This window comes from Thamnophis elegans, chromosome 9, assembly GCF_009769535.1.
Source record: "Thamnophis elegans isolate rThaEle1 chromosome 9, rThaEle1.pri, whole genome shotgun sequence".
NCBI lineage: Eukaryota > Metazoa > Chordata > Lepidosauria > Squamata > Colubridae > Thamnophis > Thamnophis elegans.
The window spans coordinates 73,390,691-73,416,426 of record NC_045549.1 but is presented as its reverse complement, the minus strand read 5'-3'; the positions used below and the strand labels follow the sequence as shown (position 1 = coordinate 73,416,426).

Below are 25,736 nucleotides of genomic sequence, written 5' to 3'. Positions count from 1 at the left end.
AGAGGTATAGTCTTCTCTTAAAGAAGATTCCTGAATATGCTGGTAAAGAATTTTTCCATTTTTGCTCTATATTAACTTCATCATTTACAGGCAGTTAATAACCCCCCCCCCCCCAATATTTATTTTATTTCATGTAGGTATGAGTATTTATAAATTTAGTTCTTTTAATTGTGGTCTTTTTGTCAAAATTGTAAGCCAATTCAGAGTCATTGACTGGGATGGGCAGCTGTAGAAATTCAGTGAACGAGTGAATGAAACTTACGTCTCTTTACAGAACGCTTATTCCAATCTTGCATCAGAAAGCAAAGAGAGGAACCCCTCACCAAGCCAAGCAAGCTGTCCATTGCATACACGCCATATTTTCCAATAAAGAAGTGCAGCTTGCTCAGATCTTCGAGGTAAGATTCTGCTACTGCTTTCAAAAGTGCTGCCAAAAATTGGAGCCCGCTTATAGTTACACCATGGAATTTAACTTCATTTAATTGGGGGGGGGGGGGGAAATGTACTATTTTTACTCCCACAAAAATAGCACTTATATACCGCTTCTTAGTGCTTTACAGCCCTCTGTAATCGGTTTACAGAGTCAGCCTATGCCCCCCCCCCCAAACAATCTGGGTCCTCATTTTACTGACCTGGAAAGGAGGGAAGGCTGAGTCAACCTTGAGCCGGTCAGGATTGAAGTGGTGGCAGTTGGCAGAATTAGCTTGCAGTACTGCATTCCAACTACTGCGCCATCATGGAAGGAAATAAGGAAGGAAGCACTAGCAATAGGACTTAGACTTATATACTGCTTTTCAGGACTTGATAGCCCTCTCTAAGTGGTTTTACAGAGTCAACAATCTGGGTCCTCATTTTACCCACCTCAGAAGGATGGAAGTCTGAGTCAACCTTCAGCTGGTCAAGATCGAATTCCTAGCAGTGGGCAGAATTAGCCTGCAGTACTGCATTCTAACCACTGCACCACCACAGAAGGAAGGGAGGGAAGGGCCATAGCAATAGCACTTAGACTTATATGCGGCTTCACAATACTTTATGGACCTCCCTGAGCAGTCAGCCTCTTACCCCCAACAATCTGGGTCCTCATTTTACCCACCTTGGAAGGATGCAAAGCTGAGTCACCTTGAGCTGGTCAGGATCAAACTGCTGGCAGTCGATAGAATTAGCCTGCAATACTGCATTCTTCAAACAGCAAGATAAATAAAGCTGTATTTGAGTAGCTGGAAAATTAAAGGCAAAATGTTAGAGGTTTTTGGAATATACTCTTCTAACAGTATATTAAGAAACTGAGCTTGCATTACATTGCGTTTTTGGAGATTTATATATGTAATAAACTTAATCAAGACAGTACAATAATTTATTTTTAAAGACTGTCCTAACGTGCAGCTCTTAATCCTTTGTTTTCTCTCCCTTCAGCCTTTAAGTCGGAGTTTGAATGCTGATGTTCCGGAGCAGCTGATAACTCCCCTAGTTTCCTTGGGCCACATTTCCATGCTGGCCCCAGACCAATTTGCATCCCCCATGAAATCCGTAGTTGCAAATTTCATTGTGAAAGATCTTCTTATGAACGATAGGGTACGTTGAGTATAATTTTGCCAAATGCAATGGGAAGGGGGAAAAAGGACAGAGGATTAGCGTCAATACTGAAATGTCTGTCTTGGGTAGATTTTTAATCGTTTAAAATCTTGCAGTCTACAGGTGAAAAAAATGGGAAATTGTGGTCTCCGGACGAAGAGGTGTCCCCGGAAGTCCTAGCAAAGGTATGAAGTTCCTTTAACTATGAAGCACGGACAACCCATGAGGGTTGATATATGTTCTGTTAGTTACAGGAAAGTGTTGTGGCCCGGCAACGGAGCTGGCGGCAGATTCGGACAGTGAGGAGGTTGGGGAGGAAGATGGGCCAGTCTTGGAATCTGGGGAAGGCTCTGATGAGGGCTCTGTGTCGGAGGCAGAGAGGGGGCCAGAGCCGTCCGACAGTTATCAGCTGCCTTCGGAGTCAGACATCTGTGAGGCAGAAGAACAGCTGGAGCCTGTTCCCAGTGTGCGCATGCACAGAGTTGCCAGACAAAGGGAGCAGCTAAAGAACAAGGCTGGACTTGGGACTAAGGCCACAGGTGGAGGATGAATGGCCCGTCCCAGAGGAAATAAAAGAGGAGCGAAAGGGGAGTGGAGTTTGCAGGAGACCATTAGTTTGTTTAGTTGGTTCGTGACTCTCTGAGACACTTTGCCAAGTTTTGCAGATGTCGGCCTGGCAGCTCTCCAAGCCAGATAAGGTCTGTGACTGTAAATCCTCCTTTGAAAGACTTTGCTGGATGAGCAGCATTCACAGTAAAGTAATAAAGGGTTTTTGTTGGGACAAGGAGTTTGCTTCATGGTCTTGGGAAGCCTCGGTCAGAACAGGGAGGGTTAGACTAGAAGATCTCCAAGGTCCCCTTCAGCCCTAGGATTGTAGGCCAGAAGGTGTTGCAGCTTTGCACAGTCTCCCCATAGGAAACCGGGTGGGGCCTTTCTTGATTTGGAAAGATGCCGGAGAGGCTTTGAACCCCATTGGGCCATCTCTGCTTTTGCATTGCTTATTTTTAGTTTTCTGGCATTGGCAACCGAAAGACCCTGTCCCTTTTTCTTTAGAACTGATTTTCGTGGACTGGAAGTGAAACAGACTTCCTCACAGCGGTATTCCATGTTTTTATAACAGGTTCAAGCCATTAAACTCCTGGTGCGTTGGCTCTTGGGGATGAAGAACAACCAGTCCAAATCTGCAAATTCAACGCTTCGGTTACTGTCAGCCATGCTGGTCAGCGAAGGAGACTTGACAGAACAGAAGAGAATTAGGCAAGGCTTTTGACATAGGTCACCGCTCTGATCTCTTCATGTGTATCGATATGCCTCACGCAAGGCAGCAAGGGACATCTGTTCACCCAAGGGAAAAAAGGTTCTTTACTTTGCCTTGCTGAATTTGGAATACTGAAGATGCACAGACGTTCAGCGTGGGTGGAGCTGTTCAAATTTCCCTTCAGTACGAATGAGAAATGCAGCGTTTTTGTAATATTCTATGCTATATACATTTTAGTCTGTGTAGAATACAGATTAAGTAAACTTTATGGCTTCTTTAATGGGACGCGGTGGCTCAGTGGCTTGTCGATCAGAAAGGTCGGCAATTCGGTGGTTTGAATCCCTAGCGCCGCGTAACGGAGTGAGCTCCTGTTACTTGTCCCAGCTTCTGCCAATGTAGCAGTTCGAAAGCACGTAAAATTGTAAGTAGAAAAATAGGAGCCACTTTTGGTGGGAAGGGAACAGCGTCTCGTGCGCCTTTGGTGTTTAGCCATGCAGGCCACATGACCACAGAGATATCTTCGGACAGCGCTGGCTCTTCGGCTTTGAAACGGAGATGAGCACCGCCCCCTAGAGTCGGGAACGACCAGCACATATGTGCGAGGGGAACCTTTACCGTTATGGCTTCTTTAAAGGGCGAAAAAATAAGATACTTGATAGAGTCCACAGTGGAGGGAAAAATAGAAGGTTAATACTGAAGTTATAGTTTCTAGCTTGTATGCAACTTGATTTTGGAAATATCAATCTGTTTGCAACTGAATTTGTTACCCTAAGGGTGCTGATTCAGATCTAGCAGAAATACAAGACTTGCCCATGGGTATAAATTAGGGGTCAGCAATCCGCGGCTCTGGAGCCACATGTGGCTCTTTCATCCCTCTGCTGTGGCTCCCTGTCGTTGGCACTACACTTTTGAGAGGAACTTCTGGTTTGGGGTGGGAGGGGTGGGGAAGCACAACGCGCCTGGAGGAGACTATGGCATGGGGTGGGTTTTCTGGTCAGCTCCACAATTGATAGGGCTTTGGGTCAGGACAGGTAGAGGAAAAAGGACGCCGTGCTAGGAGGAGACTCTATGGTGAGGGAACTGGACTTCCTGTTGGCTCCAGAATTGAACGGGGGGCTTCCGGTTAGGACCTTTGTGGCCATTTGAGTGTTTAAGGTTGCCGACATCTGGTATAAATTGTCACTTGTGGACTGTAAGTCAACATAGAATCTTAGCACAAACATGCAGTCTTACAAAGATGAACAGCTGGAAACAAAATAACCAAAGTTGGTCATGAAAATCTGGGTTTGTTAATTGATGTGAGACTTTAAGAGAGGGTGACAACCGTCATCTCTCCCAGAACTCATTGTATCAACGTGATACATTTTGTTAAGTGTTATCAGCCGAATTGTGTGTCTTTAGATTTAAGCGCATTTGTCTTATAAATTATACTTCTCCCCCCTCTCATTTACAGCAAGTCAGACATGTCGCGACTACGGCTGGCCGCTGGCGGTGCCATAATGAAGCTTGCCCAGGAGCCCTGTTACCACGAAATTATAACACCTGAACAATTCCAGCTCTGTGCACTGGTCATTAATGTAAGGAGCTCTTGTTTCAAGCGGTGTCTGAAGTGGGTAGCAATTTGAGTTAAAACAGGATAAAACTTGTGTTTGGGCTGTCTTGAAGTTTGAAGTTTGAAGTTTATTGGTATTTGTATGCTGCCCACTCCCAGGGGACTCTGGGCGGCTTACAGACAACAGGAATAAAAATTAAAAATAGAAATATAATCATTTTAAAATTACACAACATACATACATACATTTAAAATGGGGCTGGATGCTGATCAACAGCCCCAGGCCTGCCGGAACAGCCAGGTCTTAGTGGCTTTATGGAAGGCCGGAAGAGTAGTGGGTAGTGAGTCTTGCCTTCTCTTTCCGCATAGTGTTTTTGCGAGGAAGCATGAAATGGAAACAAAAATAAAATTACCGTATTTTTGGGAGTATAAGACACACTCCTCCCACCTCTAAAATTTGAGTGCACTTATACACTGAATGTAGTCCCGCCCACCCACCGCCTCCCAACCCTTGGCCTCTGTCTCCCAGCAATTTGCCTCCTTGCAGCAAACAGCAAACAGCCTGTTTCAGCTTCAGCACAGCCTGATTAGCACAAGCAGCTGATTGTTGGTTGGACCGACCTCCCGACGATCAGCTGTTTCAGGCTGCAGGGATTGTCATTGCTTATTGCCGCCTCCGTGCACTCCATTTTCAGCCTCTGCATCCTATTTTTAGCCTTTGTGCGCCCCGTTTTTGGCCTCTACACGCCCCCTTTTCCGCCCAATCTGATCCCCGCTGCCCGGAATGGGAAGAAAATGGGGTGCGCGGAGGCCGAAAACAGGGTGCACAGAGGCCAAAAATGGGGCATGTGGAGGTGGCAATGGGCTGCAATCCCTGCAGCCTGAAGCAGCTGATGTAGGGAGACCGGACAATCAGCTGCTTGTGCTAATCAGGTTGTGCTGAAACTGAAATAGGCTGTTTGCTGCAAGGAGGCAAATTGCTGGGAGGCAGAATCAGAGGCAGATTTTTTTGTTTCAGGCTGTACTGAAACTGAAACAGGCTATTTGCTGTTTGTTGCAAGGAGGCAAATTTCTGGAAGGCAGAGGCATATATTTTTTTTTTCCCCTCCCCAAAAGCTAGGTGTGTCTTGTACTTCGGAGCTTCTTGTACTCCGAAAAATACAGTAAATAGATTGTATCAATGATTTACCAATAATGCCATAGATCAGTAGCCCCCAATCTTTTGGGCAGCAGGGACGGGTTCCGGGGAGAAAGGTTTTTCCGTGGACCGGAGTGGGATGTGGTTTTGCGTGCTGCCTGCATCTCACGGATGGGGCTTCGCTTGTTTGCGTGGCCCATTTGCTGGCATGCCATGGACTGGGGGATTGGGGTGCCATAGATTTTTCACATCTCATATCACTGTTCTGAAAGTTTGCTTGCCCCTTTTCGCTTCATCGTTGACTTGTCCTTGTCTTCTGCTCCTGTAGGATGAATGTTACCAGGTGAGGCAGATATTTGCTCAGAAGCTGCACAAGGCACTAGTAAAATTACTGCTCCCATTGGAGTACATGGCAATATTTGCACTGTGTGCCAAAGACCCTGTCAAAGAAAGAAGAGCTCATGCTCGGCAATGTTTGCTTAAAAATATAAGCATACGGCGAGAGTACATCAAGCAGAACCCTATGGCAAACGGTGAGTAGCGTTTGCTTAAAAGGTTATTTTTCCTCGTGACCCGTCAAAACCGCCCTCGACTAAGCTGCGCCCGATTAAACCGTGTTGTTGACGTCATCAACAGGGCGACAACAGCCAGCGCGGAGAAAGAAGGGCGCTTTAAATAGCGCTTTGAAAGCAAGCCGATTCAACTTAAGGTAAGGGTTAGGTTTAGGGTTAGGTTAAGGGTTAGGTTTAGGGTTAGGTTAAGGGTTAGGTTTAGGGTTAGGTTAAGGGTTAGGTTTAGGATTAGGTTTAGGATTAGGTTTAGGGGGGTTAGGTTTAGGTTTAGGGGTTAATTTTAGGTTTAGGGTTTACAGCGTGCTTCTGTCTCCGCACTGTTGTCGCCCTGTTGATGACGTCAGCGACGCGGTTTAGTTGAGCGCGGTTTTGTGGTGGAACCATTTTTCCTCTCATAATAGTTCTATTTCTGTGTATGGCTTTGTAAAATATATCACGTGCATATTCCCTGCTTGCTTTGCAGCAGAATTAAGTAAATTCTTGGATACTTACTCTGTTTCCTGAAAAATAAGACCTTCCCGGATAATAAGCCCAATCGGGCTTTTGAGCGCATGCGCTAAAATAAGCCTCCCCCCCAAAAAAATAAGACCTCCCCAAAAATATTGCAAAACGGCAGCAGCCATGAGGTGATCACGCTCGCCGCCTCCTGCGCCTCAAAAATAATAAGACCTCCCTGAAAATAAGGCCAAGTGCTTTTTTCGTGGGGGGGGGGTCAAACGAAAAGTCTTATTTTGGGGGGAGACTCAGTATTAATTGAAAGTTGGTATTCCCAGTTACTCATATATAACCTTTAGATTATGTCTTGTCTTTCTTTTCTTCTTCCAGAAAAACTTGTATCTCTGTTGCCCGAGTACGTGGTGCCATATATGATTCATTTGCTGGCTCACGATCCAGATTTTACGAAACAGCAAGATATCGACCAGCTTCGCGATATCAAGGAGTATGTGTCACCCTTTATTTAAACGTCTTTAAAATGTTGGATTTCAATTGCTAAATTTCTCAACTTTTTAAAATACAAATTTGATGTCCCGATTTGTTAAGAGAAGAATAATTGTCACCTCTGGTGCACTTGCAATTCTCCAAAGTATTTGCCTTCTTTTGCTTTTTTCCCCCATTTTTTGGTACATCTTTGTCACCTGAATATTTGTCATTTGAATTTCATGTGGCAACTGGTGATACATAAAGGGAATTAGTCTGAGAGAACAAATACTATCATAGTTCTTTCATTTTTTTTTATTTCCTACGCATAGTAATTAAGGGATGTGGTGGCTCAGTGGCTAAGATGCTGAGCTTGTCGATCAGAAAGGTCGGCAGTTTGGCGGTTCGAATGCCTAGTGCCACGCAACCGGGTGAGCTCCCGTTACTTGTCCCAGCTTCTGCCAACCTGGCAGTTCGAAAGCACATAAGAAATGCAAGTAGACAAATAGAGACCACCTTTGGTGGGAAGGGAACAGCGTTCTGTGCGCCTTCGGCGTTTAGTCATGCCGGCCACATGACCACGGAGACGTCTTCGGACATCGCTGGCCCTATCAGGTTAAAGTGTGCCTTTTATCTTGAGAAAAGTGTTTTCATATCTTTCTGGCCGTTGGCTGTTTAGGTGCCTCTGGTTCATGCTGGAAGTTTTAATGACCAAGAATGAAAACAACAGTCACGCCTTCATGAAAAAGATGACAGAAAGCATCAAGCTTACCCAGGATGCCCAATCCCCAGACGAGCCAAAGGCCAGCGAAGTAAGGAATGGGAAGAAAGAGAGAAAGAGGGTTCAGAGTCAGTTTTTGAACGAGTGGGCAAGATGCTTCAGGCGGTCCCTCATTTCTCTCCAGAGGGAAAAAAAATGAGGTGTACGCATTTTGTGTTAGCAATCTCAAATAACAGAGGGAAAGAGGAAAAAAATAGTTAGTTTAACTGTTAGCCAAGCTAAGTGAAAACAGCGTTCTGTAAGGGGGGAAATATTACAGCTGAGATTTCAAAGCGTATTTGCCAAAAGTACAGTGAGTGGTACATTAATAGAATAGCAAATTATGTTAGCAAAAATAGCACCTAATTTTGGTGGGAACTTGAAGATACATCATGTTTACTGTGAATTGTGATTTTTGTGAGCCAGAATTCTCTGGATCAGACCTCATTTAAAATATGTTTGCTATCTTGGAACAAAAAGCTGTCTTTAGTTTGTTCCCGGGTATAATCCAGTGAAAACAAAAAGCATAACACTCTTACGATAGATGACTTATTGATGGGGATTAGCAGATGTTTCAATTAAAAGTGCAAAATAACGTGCAGATTTCTCTTGTGTTGGTTTCCTTTGTGCTTCAGAAACTCTACACTGTATGTGACGTAGCCCTCTGCGTAATCAACAGCAAAAGTGCTTTATGTAATGCAGAATGTCCAAAGGATCCGGTATTACCAACTAAATTTTTTACGCAACCTGAAAAGGTAAGTTGGCAAGCCATCAAGTCAAATATTTGAGTTCATTCTTTTTCTTAAGTGTTTCTTCAAATATGACAAGAAAACACTGTAGATTTGTGCCATGATTTCTAAATTATCTTTTTTGTTTAAGATGGGTGATCTGAATTAAAAAAACTGTATTCCAAAATGCTTTTCGCTCCATTGGAAGCACAATGCTGAAAATGCTTTACTTTTAGTGTTTGTTCAGACATATGGTGCTTAGTCTCTAACACTAAGCAAAAAATAAAATAAAGAAATCCCGTGTGTATATAATATGTGGATGTAGAGCTGTCTTTATATTCAATGTATTATATAAGCAAATTATATAAAGGCCAGGTCATAAAAGAAAGAAGGTAAACAATAAAAAGGATGTGGCTCAGTGGCTAAGGCGCTGAGCTTGTCGATCAGAAAGGTTGGCAGTTCAGCGGTTTGAATCCCTAGTGCTGTGTAATGGAGTGAGCTCCCATTACTTGTCCCAGCTTCTGCAAACCTAGCAGTTCGAAAGCAGGTAAAAAATGCAAGTAGAAAAATAGGAAGCACCTTTGGTGGGAAGGGAACAGCACTCCATGCACCTTCAGCATTTAGTCATGCTGGCCACATGACCACGAAGACGTCTTCGGACAGCGCTGGCTCTTCGGTTTTGAAACGGAGATGAGCACCGCCCCCTAGAGTCGGGAAGGACTAGCACATATGTGCGAGGGGAACCTTTATCTTTACCTAGACAATAAAGTCTATTTTAGCTTAAGCACACATAAAATGCCTATGGTCCTTGATGTCTTTATCAATGTAGACTCTTGGACTGCAGGGTCCAATTTTTAATTTATCCAGTTGAAAATATTCTAAAAACAAACAGTTCCTGAACGGTTCCCTTTTTAAAAAGTCGTTTGCATCACGATATGATCTATAGCTTGAAGATACCCCGCAGAAACAGACAGTAAGTCCAATCATTGGATTTAAGGCATTTATTTCACCATTTGTGGGATTGGGATTGGGATTCCCCCATGCTGGCTGGGGAATTCTGGGAGTTGAAGTCCACAAGTCAGTCACTCCTGCTTTCCATGAGCTTTTATTTACTTAAGGAGCATCTAGAAGCAACAGGGTGGGATTACTGTCAAATTGAATAATCAGAACCTGAAAATATTGGATTTTTCAACTTACAATGAAATGCTTTCCCTCCCTCCTTTTCTTTGAAGGATTTTTGTAACGATAGGAATTATATCTCCGAAGAGTTGCGAGTTCTTCTTTTAACGGGAAAGGTATTGTTTTTATGGATCTAATTCTTGATTTTATTTTATTTATTTATTTACTTTGTCAAACATGTACAAGGTGGCAGGTATAAATATAAACATGGATAAAAATGAAATAAATGAATACAAATAAATGGGGACAGTAGGACAGGGATGGAAGGCATGCTGGTGCGCTTATGCAGGCCCCCTTACGGATCTCTTAGGAATGGGGCGAAGTCCAGAGTAGACAGTTTAAGGTTGAAGCTGTGGGAGTTTGAGAATGTAACAACAGAGCCAGGTAGAGCATTCTAGGCATTGACCACTCTGGAGTTTGGAGTGGTTGACCTTGAAGTTTGTATCTATTGTTTGCCCTCGTATTATTGAGATTGAAACTGAAGTAGTCATTGACAGGTAGGACGTTGTAGCGGATAATTTTGTGTACTATGCTTAGGTCAGACCGTAGGTGGTGTAGCTCTAGAATTTAAAACTCATTCTTGATTTGTAATAATATAACACAGTATAAATCCCCTGTCTTTCCATTTGGTGGAAAGTTAAAAATAGATTGCAATCCGGATCGTTAACAGAGAGGAAATCATGAGCATTGTCAGGATTGAATTTTAGGATTGTATTCTTCAAAGCACCTAGAATTCTACTTGCAGCCAGCATTGCATCACAATTTTGTGCTGGCAGAATAATAATTTTCAATTGTACATAGAGCATGTACTACGGTAACTTAAACTTCAGAAGGTGGCAGACTCAATTACGGTTATAAATCGAGGATTATATACCCCTCTACCTCTGTTTAAAAGCCTATTTGCATTTTTACCTTGGGTGCTTTGGATGGTTGCCAACAACAGACAAGAAAAGACTTGCAATTTTTAGTGGTAGAAAAAAGAAAATAAAATGATTCATATTCTCTCTCTGTCTCTCTCTCTCTGTCTCTCTCTCTCTCTCACACACACACACTCACTCACTCACTCACTCTCTCACACACACACACACCAAAAACCTCCCTGCCTTCCCTGTGGTGTCTTTTATTTCTGCAATACTCAGTAGCTTCCAGCACGGAAGAGTAATCCTGAATTACGCTCACAGCCTCACTCAGCAAAACAATTGTGTTTATGTAGAAAGTGCAAAAGAGACTGAAGAACTGCAGCAGGCAGGACAAACGAACGTTCAAATGTTTCCTTGAGGCAGAACAATTACTTTTCTTTCTTTCTATTTTTTTTTTTTTTTTGTAAACTACTTTTCTATTTTACAGCCGAAGCCAACCGGCGTCTTAGGGGCAGTAAATAAACCCCTATCTGCAACGGGAAGAAGGCCATATATTCGAAACACAGGATCAGAAACTGGAAATAATAATAGCGTAAATTCCGAGTTGAATTCTCCAATAGAAAACAGAACAAGGTTCGTGGCATTTTCAGTATTAAAAGAGGCTCTTGTGTTAACATAGTTTTCCTTCTCAGCATGAAACTGTACTGAAGTCGCCCTAATGTGGAAGAGGGATGTCTTTTCTGTTGATGCCCTTTTTCAATCTGATTGCAGAAATTTAGGTAATAATTTAACTTTCCTATTTACCGTCTAAACATTGCATTTTGGGATTGAATTTACTATACAACAGAGCCCGTAAATAGCAAAACTTGTGTATCTCCTGCATAAATAATATTTCTTTAATCAGTGAATCCTTCATCTTCATTCTCCATTCTCCAAACCTTTGTTATATTTTGGGGAACAATGAGACTTGCTGATTAGTTATTTTGTATTATATACCTGCCTTTCAGAAGTGTTTTAACTGACATTCCTATTCCTGTTATACTTCTACATTCCTTCAGGGAAACTTCCTTTAAATTGGGGGCCTCGGAACTTGGCAACTTGAAGACTTCAACTCTCAGAATTACTCAGGCCAGTCAGGAATTCTGAGAGTTGAAGTCCATAAGCCTCAAAACTGCCGACCTTGGAGACCTGTGCTTTCATATAGTAGCAGTATTTGACAGGGCCGTTCAGTCGTACCGAGTTGGAGGCAAAATCGTACTTTGGAGGCCGGTGAGCACCTCCTTAAACCAGATGCACCTTTTCCTGGTCTCATGCTAGAGTTGCAGCCCCAGGAAAGACACGGCTGCTTTAAGGGAAGGCTGACCATTCGTACAACTCTTAATATAAATAACATTCTCTACGGAAAGCGTGACGGTTGCCTAAGAGGAAATCTTCCCTTTTCACCCACCCTCAAAGATGAGTAGGGCTAAAAGCACAGAACGTTTTGTGCTTTTTGAGTATTTTTGAGTATTTTCTAAATGCACTGAATTTGACAATGAACTTCCAATTCAGCCGGCCACCGTTTCCTTATTGATCATTTGATTTCGTAGCTCCAAGGGGGAGCGGGAAAAAGCCCAAGCTTATGTTAATCTTTTAAAACATTTTCCAGCAGAGAGCCGAGCTCAGATCTATCGGAGACGGGGGTCAGTGAAAACGATGAAAATCCCGTGAGAATTATTTCAGTCACTCCAACCAAAATGGAACCTGTGAAGAACAAGGTATGGTCAGGCTTCTTAAAAAAAAAAATGTTATTTAGGTCATCGTAATAAAGAAGCCATTAAAATTATTGTTGGAATAATTAAGCAGTATATGTTGAGTGTCTATGTTTCCAGTTCGGTGAATTACAAGGTCATCCCCGCAATTGAGGCCAACATTTCTGTTAGGAGAGACCTTTGTTCAGTGAGTTTTGCCTCATTCTATGGCCTTTCTTGCAGTTGTTAAATGAATCACGCCAGTTGATAAGTTAGCAATGCAGTTGTTAAGTGAATCTGGCCATCCTTCTGACTGCTTGTCAGAAGGTTGCAAAAGGGGATCACGTGATCTTGGGAACACAGCAATGGTCATAAAAATGAACCCATTGTCCAACGTCTGAATTTTGATTACGTGACCACGGGGATGCTGCAATGGTCGTAAGTGTGAAAAGGCTGTAAGTCACATTTTTCAGTGCCGTTGTAACTTTCAACAGTCACCAAATGAACTTTCGTAAGTCAAGGACTACTTGTAATTCCTTTTAAGTATAAAATGTGTACCAGAGGCTAATTAAAAATAACTTGGGCTTTTTATTTATTTATTTATATCCTGCTTTTGCTATTTTAAAAAATAATGACCTAATATTCCTCCTTCTTCCTGTTTCCTTTGTGATAACCCTGTGAGGTGGATTGGGCTGAGAGAGAGTGATTGGCCCAAAGTCCCCTAGCTGGCTTTCATGCCTAAGGAGGGACTAGAACTCACTGTCTTCTGGTGATTGGCCCAAAGTCACCCAGCTGACTTTCATGTCTAAAGTAGGACTAGAACTCACCGTCTCCTGGTGATTGGCACAAAGTCACCCGGCTGGCTATCTTGCCTCACTCCCGCAACTAGAACTCTCTGTCTCCCAGTTTTTGCCTGGTGCCTTAATCACTAGAGCAAAGTGGCTCTCCCATTTCCCAATCAAACTGGACCAGGAGTTTGCCTCAGTCATGATAAAACTACTGCCTTTTCATTGTGATATGGCCAAGTGATGACTTGCGCATCCTGTGAATAGAGTGTGAGAATGGCCTGGTGTAGAGACGAGAAATCCCTTTGGCAGCAGTAAATCCCCATGGATTAATTACACTTTCAAGGTGGCTGCTGGTGTTGCCAATAGTCCTGGAAATGTATTTCAGCAAGCAAGACAAGCTGATTCAAACAGATGCAGTCTCCACCTGCTACTCGCTTGACAAAAAAAACCAAGTTGTTTTCTTTCCCAGGAGATTAATTCTGACCAGGCGCCCCAAGAAAATGTCAGTGCCGATCGGGGCAAAAAAAGAATCACGACAGCAGCCGGAACGGAGAATTTCCATCAAAAAGCAGAAGAGAAGAAAACGGACGAAACGGGTCAGCCAGCTCCTCCCAAACCCCGGCGAGGACGTCCCCCCAAGTCCGAATCTCAGGGCGCCACCACGAAAAGTGCCGAAATGAGTAAATCCTCTGGACGAGGACGGAAAAGGGCGGCCCCGGCACAAGAAGGTCCGGGCGGACTGGAGGCAAGCAACGCCAAGGCACCAAAGCAGCAAGAGGCCACAAAGAAAACAGCACCAGCACAGAGGCAGATTGACCTGCAAAGGTAAACACAGGCTGGCTTGGTCGGGGAGGGGGAGGGGGGGTTAGCCAATCGCATCCGAAGACTCCTTAAGAGTTGAAAGGAACTTTAGAGGACTTCTAGTCCAACTCTCTGCTCAAGCAGGAGACCCTATAACAGGGGTTGGTAACCTGCAGCTCTGGAGCCACATGTGGCTCTTTCATCCCTGTACTGCAGCTCCCTGTTGCTGGTCGGCTCCATAATTGATAGGGCTTTCAGTTAGGACAGGTAGAAGAAAAAGGATGCTGCGCTAGGAGGAGACTCCATGGTGGTGGTGGTGGTGGGGGGGGGGGAACCAGACTTCTAGTCAATTCCAGAATTGAACGGGGGTTTCCAATTAGGACTTTTGTGGCTCTTTAAAGTTGCCGCCCCTGCCCGGTCTCTTCATAAAAACCTCCAATGTTGGAGCAGCCACAAGTCCTGGAGGCAAATTGTTCTGCTGATTAATTCTTCTCATTATCAGGAGATTGGTGATAAGGTTGTTTGTTTATTCTCTGGGACAAATCTTAACCTGTTCTCACTATGTGCTCTTTGCCTCCCTACCCGTCTCTCTTTGCTGAATTTCCCCTAGAGACAATTCTGCAATTTTTCTTCGTCCGTTGAGTACATATCTTCCCTTCTGCAGCCACTTAGAATCCTCCAAGCTTTTGTGACGATTCAAAAGGGAAAGGAACCACATACTTAAATCCTTTGAATAATAGCAACCTTCATAGTTCTTTTTAACATGCCTAAGATCAGAGTCAAGGCTGCATCTGATTTAACCTCAGCAGGGGGATTTGTAATATTCCAGTAGCAGATCCAGTTGTGTTGATAACCCATGTTGTGCCTCTGAAACCGCAAATTGCGTGGCAACCACAAATCTATGTGTATCTGCTTATCGTATTTTTCGGAGTATAAGACACATCCCCCCCCTAAAAGAGAGTGAAAATTTGGGTGCATCTTATACTCCGAATGCAGCCCCGCCCACCCGCCGGCCCCTACCCTTTGGCCTCTTCCTCCTAGCAATTTGCCTCCTTGCAGCAAACAGCCTGTTTCAGCGTCAGCACAGCCTGATTAGCACAAAGCAGCTGATTGTTGGCCTCCCAACCATCAGCTGTTTCAGACTGCAGGGATTGCCTAGTGCCCCATTTTCGGCCTCCGTATCCCATTTTTTGGCCTCCGAGTGCCCCATTTTCCGCCCATTGTGATCCCTGCTGCCCGGAACTGGGCAGAAAATGGAGTGCACGGGGGCGGCAATACGCTATGGCAATCTCTGCGGGCAGATCCAACCGACAATCAGCTGCTTGTGCTAATCAGGCTGTATTGAAACTGAAACTAAAACCGGCTGTTGGCTGCAAGGAAGCAAATTGCTGGGAGGCAGAGGCAGATTTTTTTTCCCTTGTGCTAATCAGGCTTTACTGAAACTGAAACTGGCTGTTTGCTGTTGGCTGCAAGGAGGCAAATTGCTTTGAGGCAGAGGCAGGTTTCTCCCCCCTCCCCCTTGTTTTCCTCCTCAAAAGCTTCTTATACTCCGAAAAATACGGTAATTGCTATCCAATTAGGGGAGCAGGATTCATACCAGAGCCATGATGTTAGGACATCCAGTGCATGAAAGCAGAATTTCTGCTGAGAAGCAGTGGCAGCTGTTAGGAATTACTATTAATTGCAAAACAATAAGGAGCTTTGAGATTTGAAATTATCAGGCTGAAGGAAGACTATTTGTCCTTGTGTTTCTTGACTGTTATCTTCCCCATCAGCACTGCTGTTGAAAATAGTAAGGATTTGGTAGTCTTTTGTTCATGGAAGGTGTTGTCTTCTATGCGTAAGGGAAGTGACAAACCACCCAAAGAATCTCAAATCTCTTTTGCCATTAGCAATAATCATTTGCCTGGCTACCAATTCCTTGGGGAATTAAATGCACAAAGCAGCCTTTATTGTTTCACTATTATCCCCATTCTCTTCCACATTCTGACTCACCTGTGGCTGTCCTCACAATTCTTCTCTCACAATTCTTCTCTTTGCACACTTGGATATGTTATTCATATACGTGTGTGACTGCATACGCGTGTGACTGCAAATTGTTCAAGAAAATGACTGCTAGCAGCAGTGACTTCTTTAGACCTGGTTTTTCCAGGAGTCGGGAGTGTGATCAAACTATCTCCTATTCTACTATGACGGTTAGGTCTCTTGAATTTTTAAGATTTCTGATTTCACAAAGGACTTGAGTCTTCAGGGAGGACAGAACACGGAAATAAAAACTGCTGCCTATTCTTATTTACACTTTGCCTAAGAGGAAGCATTTTGCTTTGTTCTGGTTTTAAAGAAGCCTCCACTCTTTTTTAAAAAAATATTTTTTATTTTTAAACAAACAAACAACATGAAACACACACAACCTTCTTCCATTTCATATAGCGTGTCATTTGGTTACAAGATTTTGTGCGTCCTTTCCATGGTCACCACTTACAATTATATATCAAATCACAAATTGTTCATTAGATAAACATAAGTACATTATTGTTATATGTTCAATTTTTCAATTGTAATTATTATTCCTTAATTTTAAACAAAATATTCTAAATATTGAATCCATGCATACAACATCATTTTGCATCAAAAGTTCAACCCCAATTATTATTCCTACGTTTTAAACAAAATATTCTATATATTGAAATCTTAGCCCCCTCAGAGAGGGCCCGCAATCTGGGAGTCCTCCTGGATACGCGGCTTAGTTTAGAAGCACACCTGACGGCCATGACCAGGGGGGCCTTTTACCAGGTTCGCCTGGTACGTCAGTTGCGCCCCTACCTGGATCGGGATGCCCTGTGCACAGTCACTCATGCCCTCATCCTTTCTCGCCTGGACTACTGTAACACTCTCTACATGGGGCTGCCCTTGAAGAGCACCTGGAGGCTTCAGCTGGTCCAGAATGCGGCCACGCAGGTTGTCATGGGGGTACCTAGGTGCTCCCATGTTACACCCCTTTTAGGCGGCCTGCACTGGTTGACGGTTGTTTTCCGGATGCGATTCAAGGTGTTAATTATGATCTTTAAAGCACTCCATGGCTTAGGCCCAGGGTACTTACGAGACCACCTACTGCCACTGGTAGCCTCCCACCGTCCAGTACGATCCCACAGAGTTGGCCTCCTCATGGTGCGGTCGGTCAGGCAGTGTAGACTGGCAACCCCCAGGGGGGTTCTCCCAGAGCCTTCTCTGTAAGAGCGCCTTCCGTTTGGAATGAGCTGCCCCCGGAGCTTCGCATAATTCCCGACCACCAGTTCTTCCAGCGGGCCCTAAAAAGTTGGCTTTTCCAGTAAGCCGGCCTGGCCTGAATAAAATTATTAATTTTAATTGTTATTTTTAATCTAATTTCTAAATCTCGTTGTAAATGTCTATAGGGTTTTTGGGATATTCTATTTAATCTTTCTTTTAACTTTTGTAATATGTGTTTTTATGTTGTACGCTGCCCTGGGTCCTTTGGGAGAAGGGCGGCATATAAGTCCAATAAACCTAAAACTAAACCATACATACACCACCATTCCATTACATCGTTCTAATCTGTTTAACAGTGCTAAACCCTTATAGCATTGCATATATCATTCTATTATTCTTAAAATATAAAAAGTCCCAAATCCCAAACCTTGTAAAATTGTTCATCTTCTTGTTCTCTAATTTCAAGTGTCAATTTACTCATTTCCGCATATTCCATAATTTTTTGAATAATTTCCTCCTGCGTTGGTATTTTCTCATTTTTCCAATTTTTTGCAAATACAATTCTAGCTGCTGTTAAAATGTTTACAATCAAATATTTCAAGTCTCTATTATATATTTCTGGTATAATTCCCAATAAAAAAGTCTCTGGTTTAAAGTCTATATGTTTTTGTGTCATTTTCTCCAACCACGTGTGGATCTTAGTCCAATATCTTTCAGCTTCTGCTCAAGTCCACCACATATGGTAATATGAACCCCGTGTCTGATGACATTTCCAACACTTTTCTGATTTATTCTTGAACATTCTTGCTATTCTCGTCGGGGGTAGATTCCACCTGTAAAACATCCTATACAAATTTTCTTTATATGCTGTTGACATTGTAATTTTGTAATTTTGAGACCACGATTTCTACCAGTTCTCTAATTCAATCCCATGCCCAAAATTTCCCCTCCAAGCTATCATCGTTCCTTTAACTTGTTCTTCTTCTAACTTAACCTCTAGTATGTGTCCATAAAGTTTTTTACTTACTTTTTCATCAGTACCCATCACAATTTTATCTAACTCAGTCATTTTATCATAACAAACCTTCCTCTTTACGGTCCTTGTCATATCTAGATTGTATTTGCATGTATGAAAACCAGTTCATCCTCTGCATTCAATATTTCACCATATCTGTTTGTTCCTTTTTGTATATCATTGCATATGAAAAGGCTTCAATAGTTGATAGCCAGACTGGAATTTTTAAATAATATTGTCTTTTAATCTTCTCTCAATTTAGTAGCAAAGCCTCCTGTAGGTAATGTCTTCTAAAATACTCCTGTGTTTTAAGTTCCCTTGTACCATCAAAAGGCATGCCATCCCAACAATAGATCATGTCCTTCAAGGGTCAATAATCTGGTATTCCTTAGTGTTATCCATTCTTTAATCCACATCAAACTTGCTGCCTGATGATATAGTTCCCAATTGGGCAGGCCCAATCCGCCTCTTGTTCTTGCATCTTGTAACAATTTTAGCTTTCTTCTTGCTTTTTCCCCCTGCCATATGTACTTCAACACTATTTTATTTAAGTCATCAAAATATTCCTTCCCTAGTCTAATTGGAATCGTCTGGAACAGATGTAAAATTCTAGGTAGAATGTTCATTTTAATTGTAGATATTCTATGCTTGTAGCTTGTATTCTTCCTTTTTGATTTTCATTCCTTTTATTTCTTTTCCTTCTCTGACATTTCTGTTTAAAACCTCTAACGTTGACAAAAAGTAATGGTGATAATGGGCAGCATAAAGTGCCAATTCACGTTGTCAGATGCCTTCTGAGCATCCAAAAACATCAATGTCAATTGTTTTTCAGGATGTGCCGCATAATATTCCAAAGTATCTAAGATTATCCTCATATTATCTTCAATTTGTCTCTTTGGCAGAAACCCATTTTGCTCAGAGTGAATGAAACTACTTAAGTATTTTTTAAGTCGTTCAGCCAATATTGAAACAAACAACTTATAATCTGAATTTAACAGTGAGATTGATCTGTAATTCTTAATTTGTAGTGAATCAGCCTTTGGTAAAAGTGTAATATATGCTTCTGACCATGATTTGGGTATTCTCCTCTCTGACATCACCTCATTCATAACTTCTAATAATAGAAGAGAACGATTCCTGCAGGGTCTTATAAAATTCCGCTGGTACCCATCCGGGCCCGGGGCCTTCCCGTTCTTTTGTTTTTTAAGTGCTTCGGTTAGCTCCATTATAGTTATTTTGCCTTCTAGCATTGTTACGGTTTCTTTGGGTATCTGGGGTAAGTTGGCTTCCTGTAAGTATTGTTTCACTCCTGCCTCTTCTGTATTCTCATGATCATATAGTTTACAGTAGTAATCTTGTATAATTTTTTTTCTTCTCTTCATTCCTATAGAAGGTTTGCCCTTGATCATCCATTAACTGCAGTATCTTCTTTGAGTCTCTCTCTTTTCTCAGTTTGTATGCCAACCATCTGCCTGGTTTATTAGCATTTTCAAAGTAATTCTGTTTACCACCCCTAATTTTTTGGGCTAATTCCTCTTTTTCCATTAACCCAATTTTGTGTTTAATCGTATCCATTCTTACTTTAATGTCCTTATTTTGTGGGGAGTTCTGTAGTTCTTTTTCAAGACCCTTATATTCATTGTCAAGTCCTTTAAGTGTTTATCTTTTCTTTATATTTCTCTTCTTTGTATAGTCAATTATCAGGCCTCTGGTATAGGCCTTTATTGTGTCCCAGGGGTTCTGCATTGATGTCTCCTCTTTTCTATTTTCTTTAAAGAAAAAGGCCAATTCCTTTTCAATTTTCTGTACAAAGTCTTTCTTTTTTAATATAGTGTTGTTTAATGTCCACCTAGATCTTTTTCTTTGTCCTTTCCATTTAATTATCATTGGGTTGTGGTCTGCCCAGGTACTTGTTTCAATCTGAATTTCCTGTATGTTGTAAGCCGATTCAGTCGCTACCCATATCATATTGATTCTAGAATAAGATAAATGTCTGTTTGAATATAAACTATATTGTTTTTAGTAGGATTTCTCTCTCTCCAAACATCCTTTAAACCTGTCTCATCGATCATTTTAAAAAAGGATGTAGGGAGTATCTTTCTATTTGACTTTATTGCTTTTTGTGAGTTATAGTCCATATTCTTATCTACATTAAAATCTCCCATCATACAAATATTTAAGTAATCCCAATCCATTATTTTCTTGTGTAGTTTTTGTAAAATTCGTGAGCGCTTTCCCCCCTGGCTCCCATGGCTTGGTGCCTTCCGGATACCGCTAGGTCAGTGAGCGGTGCTCTGCCTGGCCGGAGGGGGGGGGTGTCCAGGGAGCTTATTTTCGGGGGTGGGCTTATATTTTTGCCCACGCGAAAAATGTGGCAAGGCGTTAGTTTCAGGAAAGGTTGTATTTTTGGGGAAACATGGTACTTGGCAAAGAGCTTATCAACATCTCTTTATATCTGAAGTTGGCTGGGTATCATTGTTGGAGTATCTCAACGCAAGTAAGCCATACCCTCTGATTCCTTAAACGCAGCTTAAAGTATATTTACACACAGTTATACTTATCTCTAAATCTCACCTGTGGTTTTTAAAATCACGGAAATGTCTCCTGTCAGCCTATTCCAGTTTTGAAAAAGAAAAAAAAAAACCCAACCAGAAATGAACCGAGTTCCACTTTGGAAGGAACAGACACAGATGTTAAGTCTTATGATTTCCGTCAGAATTTTGCTCCCCGTATGATTTTGCCATTCTGACCTTTTTTCAGAAGCCAGGTGCTGGGCAGTGATGGAGATTCAGTCTTGGAGATAGAGTCCAGTCCAGGATATTCCGCGAGTGAAATGGATCTTTTTAAGCTTTGTGAGAGCAGCCAGGACGACCTTGAGGAGAGAGAACTAACAGAGGCAGGCTTGCTGAAGGTGCATCAGGCAGCAGAATCAGGGCTCCGTCGGTGGTTCATTAAATTCCCAATACTGGAGGGAAACGGTGAAAATAGGAGCCATGGCTTCTCTGTCCCTCTTGTTACTACCCTGTTTCCCCAAAAATAAGACCTCCCCTGATAATAAGCCCAATCGGGCTTTTGAGCATTAAAACAAGCCCTCCCCCCAAAATAAGCCCTCCCCGAAAATATTGCAACGCAGCAGCAGTTGTGAGGTGACCACGCCCGCCACCTCCCGCACCTCAAAAATAATAAGTCCTCCCCGAAAATAAGGGCAAGCGCTTATTTCGGGGGTCAAAAGAAAATAAGTCTTATTTTGGGGGAAACACGTTAAGAATTATATATTCAGTTAACTCAGATAACAAAAGTTAATTTATTTAATGCTTTAGAGACAGTGACAAAAAAAGGGAAAGAAACAAAGATAATTATGGTAAAGATACATAGAAAGTATGTTTTTAAAAAGTGGAAAAAATACAACAGAAGAAAAAAAGTGGGGGAAACCAATCATTTTAAAGAGTAAATAGTTACAATTCTACATACAGGAAATCCTTGACTTGCAATCGTTCATTTAGAGACTGAAGTTATATGGCACTGAACAAAGTGACTTACAACCAGTCCTCACACACATACACACAACTGTTGTAGCATCCCTATGGTCATGTGATCAAAATTTGAGCACCTGGCAACAATCTGCATATATTTATGACAGGGTTGATGAGTTCCCCTCCCCTCTCGACTGGTATGGCTGTGTGATTTTCGTGTATTTTAATTATGTGTACTGTTGTTTATGTTCCCTTTCCCCTTTGAGTTGTTCGCCGCCCTGAGTCCCTCCTGGAGAAGGGCGGCATACAAATAAACCAAATACAATACAAATACAATACAATACAATCTTTTCCCTGGAGTGGGGAGGGAATAGAGATTTTGCAGTATCCTCCCCCCTGCCACACCCACCAAGCCATGCCCACTTAACTGGTAGTAAAAATTTGTATTTCACCACTAGGTCACATGAGCCTGGGATGCTGCAACCGTCATAAATATGAGTCAGTTGCTGAGCGTCAGAATGTTGATCATGTGACCACAGAGATGCTGCAACAGTGGGAAGTGTGCAAAACGGTCATAGGTTCATCCCAAGGAATGGCATTGTGTTGATTCCAAAGCTGTCAAAAGGACAGCAAGGCAAATGATGTAAACAAGGCCCCTTACACATATTTAAAATCAATATCTCTACTCCGCTCAGGTGATCCATACAGTTGAAGATTTACGGTTGGTCCTTTAAGATGGTAAAAATTGATTTTTGAACTGAATGTTCTCCTGACTTTAACCTCTATTTTCCCTCCTCCTCCACCACAAGGTAAAAAGAAAAGTTTCTCGCAAAAGGAAGAAAGGAGAGCCAAAGGAAGGCATGCTCCCTGCTTCTGCAAAACCCAAGAAACGTCCTGTATAGGAACTGAAAATAACTTCCGATCATACGGCTTTCAGCTCGGAACACCGAAGGAAAAGTCTGCTTCCTTTTTCAGATAAAACGAATCTGCAGAAACTCTTTGAGAGAGGCTAAAAGCATCTGTACTTATTTCCCCAGAGACTTTTTTATGAAAAGTCAATAATTAAGCAAATTGCTTAACACTTAATTCCAGTTTCCGCACATCTGGAGTTTAAAAGTGTTTTACTCCATTAATTTTCATGCTGCATTTTTTAAAAAAGAAAGTCAGAGAGAAAGAGAGAGAGAGAGAGAGGTCCTTATAGCATTGTTTTAAAATTCATATACCTTTTAATTAGGTATTGCCCATCCTCTATTTTATTTCTTTCAAGAAAAAGAAGAAGGCTACCGAATGGTTTTTAATCTGAGGCATAACCGCAAAACCGAATTCTCATCTGCTTTCATTTTAAAGACATGTATAATTTTTTCCCCCCAGCAAAAATAAGATGTACAGATTTTGGTTCCTGCTTTGAGAAGTCACCTAGTGGCAATTTTTATACATGTTGCTTTCTGACTTTTATCAAGAGTAGGAGACTAATCATTTGATGATTGATTTTCAAGTAGACATTTCATCTTTTTTTAATTTCCTCCTCCATCCTAGTTTAATATAAGTTGCAATAATTGTACATATTGTTCGTTTTATAAAAAAAAAACATATATCACTTCTGAGTGGGTTTACTCCTGTGGTTTTGTTGGAATATTCTAAATCTAAATGGAGTAAAATCATCCCAGGATTTGATTTTATAATGTTTGTCACCAGATTTTTATTATTGATGTAAAAAATCAATTTTTTAAAATAGTTGGATTTTTGGCAGCTTTGTAAGGAACATTGAAAATGTTTAGGATTTCAAGCCTTGTCTTGATTGAAACTGAGTCTGTTTTACGTTTTCCTTCCCCTACTCATTTTTTTAACATTTAATTTAGAAAACTTGCATCAATGTTGATTTTTTTCCCCCACCAGGCACTGTTCAGCATATAGTGTACACTTTTAAGTACACACCATCATATTTAAGTTGGTTGCATAAAATAAATGCTTCTAGGTGTCATTTGGTATCTTTCTGCTTTCCCCCACAATTGTACACAACCATTTTTCCGATATGCAGCCATTCCTGCCAAATGTTGACCGAGCACCAAAGAAATAGATGGTTTTTGTGGAGCATAATTTGTCAGTAAAACAAATGGTAGCATAGTTGATAAATGCTTAACATTCTGGGTCAGGTAATCAAGCTGGGGGTGTACAACTTTGGCAACTTTAAAAGTTGTGGACTTCAACTCTCTGAATTCCCCAGGCAACTATTGTGGCCCACCAGTGGCCTGGGTATCCAGCAGCAGATTCAGACAGGAGGTTGGGGAGGAACATGGGCCAGTCCTGGAGTCTGGGGAAGCTTCTGATGAGGTCTCTGTATCGAGGCAGAGAGGGGGCCAGAGCTGTCTGACAGTTATCAGCTGCCTTCAGAGTCAGACATCAGTGAGGCAGATGAACAGCTGGAACCTGTTCGCAGTATGTGCATGAGTAGAGTTGCCAGACGAAGGGAAGAGCTAAAGAACAGGGGTTGACTTGGGAGTAAGGCCACAGGTGGACGATGAATGGCCCCTCCCAGAGGAAATAAAAGAGGAGCAAAAGGGGAGTGGAGTTTGCAGGAGACCATTAGTTCGCTTAATTGGCTCGTGACTCCGAGGCTCCTGGCCAAGTTTTGCAGATCTCAGCCTCGCAGCTCTCCAAGCCAGATGAGGTGTGTGATTGTAAATCCTCCATCGAAAGACTTTGCTGGATGTGAATGAGCAGAACTCGCAGCAAATTAATCAAAGGGCTTTTTGTCGGGACAAGGAGTTTGCTTCATGTTCTTGGTAAGCCTCGGTCAGAACACTTATTGCTATAAAAGTGAGAGGATGTGATAGAAAATGAAATCAAAATACTTTTGGTAGGCACCGGCCCAGCCTATCCGATGCCCCTGAGCAAGAGAGGCTGACTACATTCAGGGTTTCCAGGGAAGATGCTGCTTTTCTTTTTACTTCTAAACCAGTGGTTCTCAACCTTCCCAATGCCGCGACCCTTTAATACAATCCCTCATGTTGTGGTGACCCCCAACCATAAAATTGGTGTCTCGGTTCTGACCATCAAAAATGTGTGTTTTCCAATGGTCTTAGGCGACCCCTGTGAAAGGATGGTTCAACCCCCAAAGGGGTCCCGACCCACAGGTTGATAACCACTCTTCTAAACTCTTCTTTGATGCCTTTGGGGCTCGAGAGCCGCCTCTCAACGGAAGTGGGGGGGGAATCTCTTCCTGGGGTTGGTAGCTCCCCTCTTGAGGTGTGGGAGCTGCCAAGACAAGAAAAAAGGAAAGTTGGGAAGGAAACAGAAAGTGGAAGGAAGGATCGTTTCCTTTGCAACCTGTTCCAAAGCTTTCCGCATTGTCTTTAAAGTAAAAGAATTTGGATTTATATTTAGTTGGGGAAACGATGTTTGTTGGTTAAATATTTCAAACAAAAGACAGGCATCCTGAAATCTCATCCTCCTCATATTTTCCAGAAAGCAAATGTCTACATTTTCAGGATGGACCAAGTGACTTTTTTTAAATATATAAAAAGTTTTTATTTTTTAAATACGAACGTTCTACCTTCCTTTAAATAACGTCATCTGGGTACAACCACCACAATTTACAACATTCACATTAGTATGAACTCTCTAATCTTAAAATGATAATTAAACAGTTGAACATAGTTTTTGTTTTTTGCTCTTAATGTATCTTCTAATAAAAATGCAATAATATTTAATATGATAATCCTTATCATAATACAATTATTTATATATCTATCTTGACATATTTTCTGTTCTTGTTTAATCTCCTTTTGTTTCCAACTTGTTATTTCTCCTTAATTGCCAGCGTTAATCTGTTCATTTCTGCACATTCTAATATTTTCCTAAAACCAAGTGACTATTTTAATGTGCCATTAGACAGACCAATGGCTGTCCTCACTATCAGGAAAGTAACAGAGCAGAGTTGGTGGCTATCTTTTTTCCATCCTTTTGGGAGACCAAGTCATGGAAAGATTGTCACAGATAAAAGCTACACCTCAAGTTATTTATAAAAATAATAAAAGTTAGATGATAAATAAATCTGAAAAATCCAAAAGTGAACGTGGACTTGACAACCCACAATAAAAGTCCTGCTTTTTTTCCAAAAAAATATATGACAATATTTAAAAATATTTTCAGTGATTAAAGTGA

General features: G+C 41.8%; 1 protein-coding gene across 8 annotated transcripts in view; it reads left to right on the top strand.

Annotated features, from left to right (window-relative positions):
* The window catches only part of PDS5A (PDS5 cohesin associated factor A), a 59,600-nt gene extending 36,047 nt beyond the window's left edge, over nucleotides 1–23,553 (top strand). For 2 of the 8 annotated variants that reach the window (XM_032223975.1, XM_032223980.1), the window contains exons 20-33: nucleotides 275–398; nucleotides 1,414–1,572; nucleotides 1,689–1,757; nucleotides 2,693–2,829; nucleotides 4,284–4,407; nucleotides 5,849–6,053; nucleotides 6,918–7,032; nucleotides 7,690–7,822; nucleotides 8,388–8,525; nucleotides 9,731–9,793; nucleotides 11,025–11,170; nucleotides 12,186–12,294; nucleotides 13,525–13,880; nucleotides 20,860–21,455. In XM_032223975.1, coding sequence (XP_032079866.1) covers nucleotides 275–398; nucleotides 1,414–1,572; nucleotides 1,689–1,757; nucleotides 2,693–2,829; nucleotides 4,284–4,407; nucleotides 5,849–6,053; nucleotides 6,918–7,032; nucleotides 7,690–7,822; nucleotides 8,388–8,525; nucleotides 9,731–9,793; nucleotides 11,025–11,170; nucleotides 12,186–12,294; nucleotides 13,525–13,880; nucleotides 20,860–21,139 — 2,158 coding nt within the window. In that variant the 3' untranslated portion in view covers nucleotides 21,140–21,455. Of the gene's footprint in view, nucleotides 1–274; nucleotides 399–1,413; nucleotides 1,573–1,688; nucleotides 1,758–2,692; nucleotides 2,830–4,283; nucleotides 4,408–5,848; nucleotides 6,054–6,917; nucleotides 7,033–7,689; nucleotides 7,823–8,387; nucleotides 8,526–9,730; nucleotides 9,794–11,024; nucleotides 11,171–12,185; nucleotides 12,295–13,524; nucleotides 13,881–20,859; nucleotides 21,456–22,381 lie in introns of those variants that run through there. The other 6 variants (XM_032223979.1, XM_032223978.1, XM_032223981.1 and 3 more) reach the window with 6 other exon arrangements.
* Nucleotides 23,554–25,736: the final 2,183 nt, after the last annotated feature.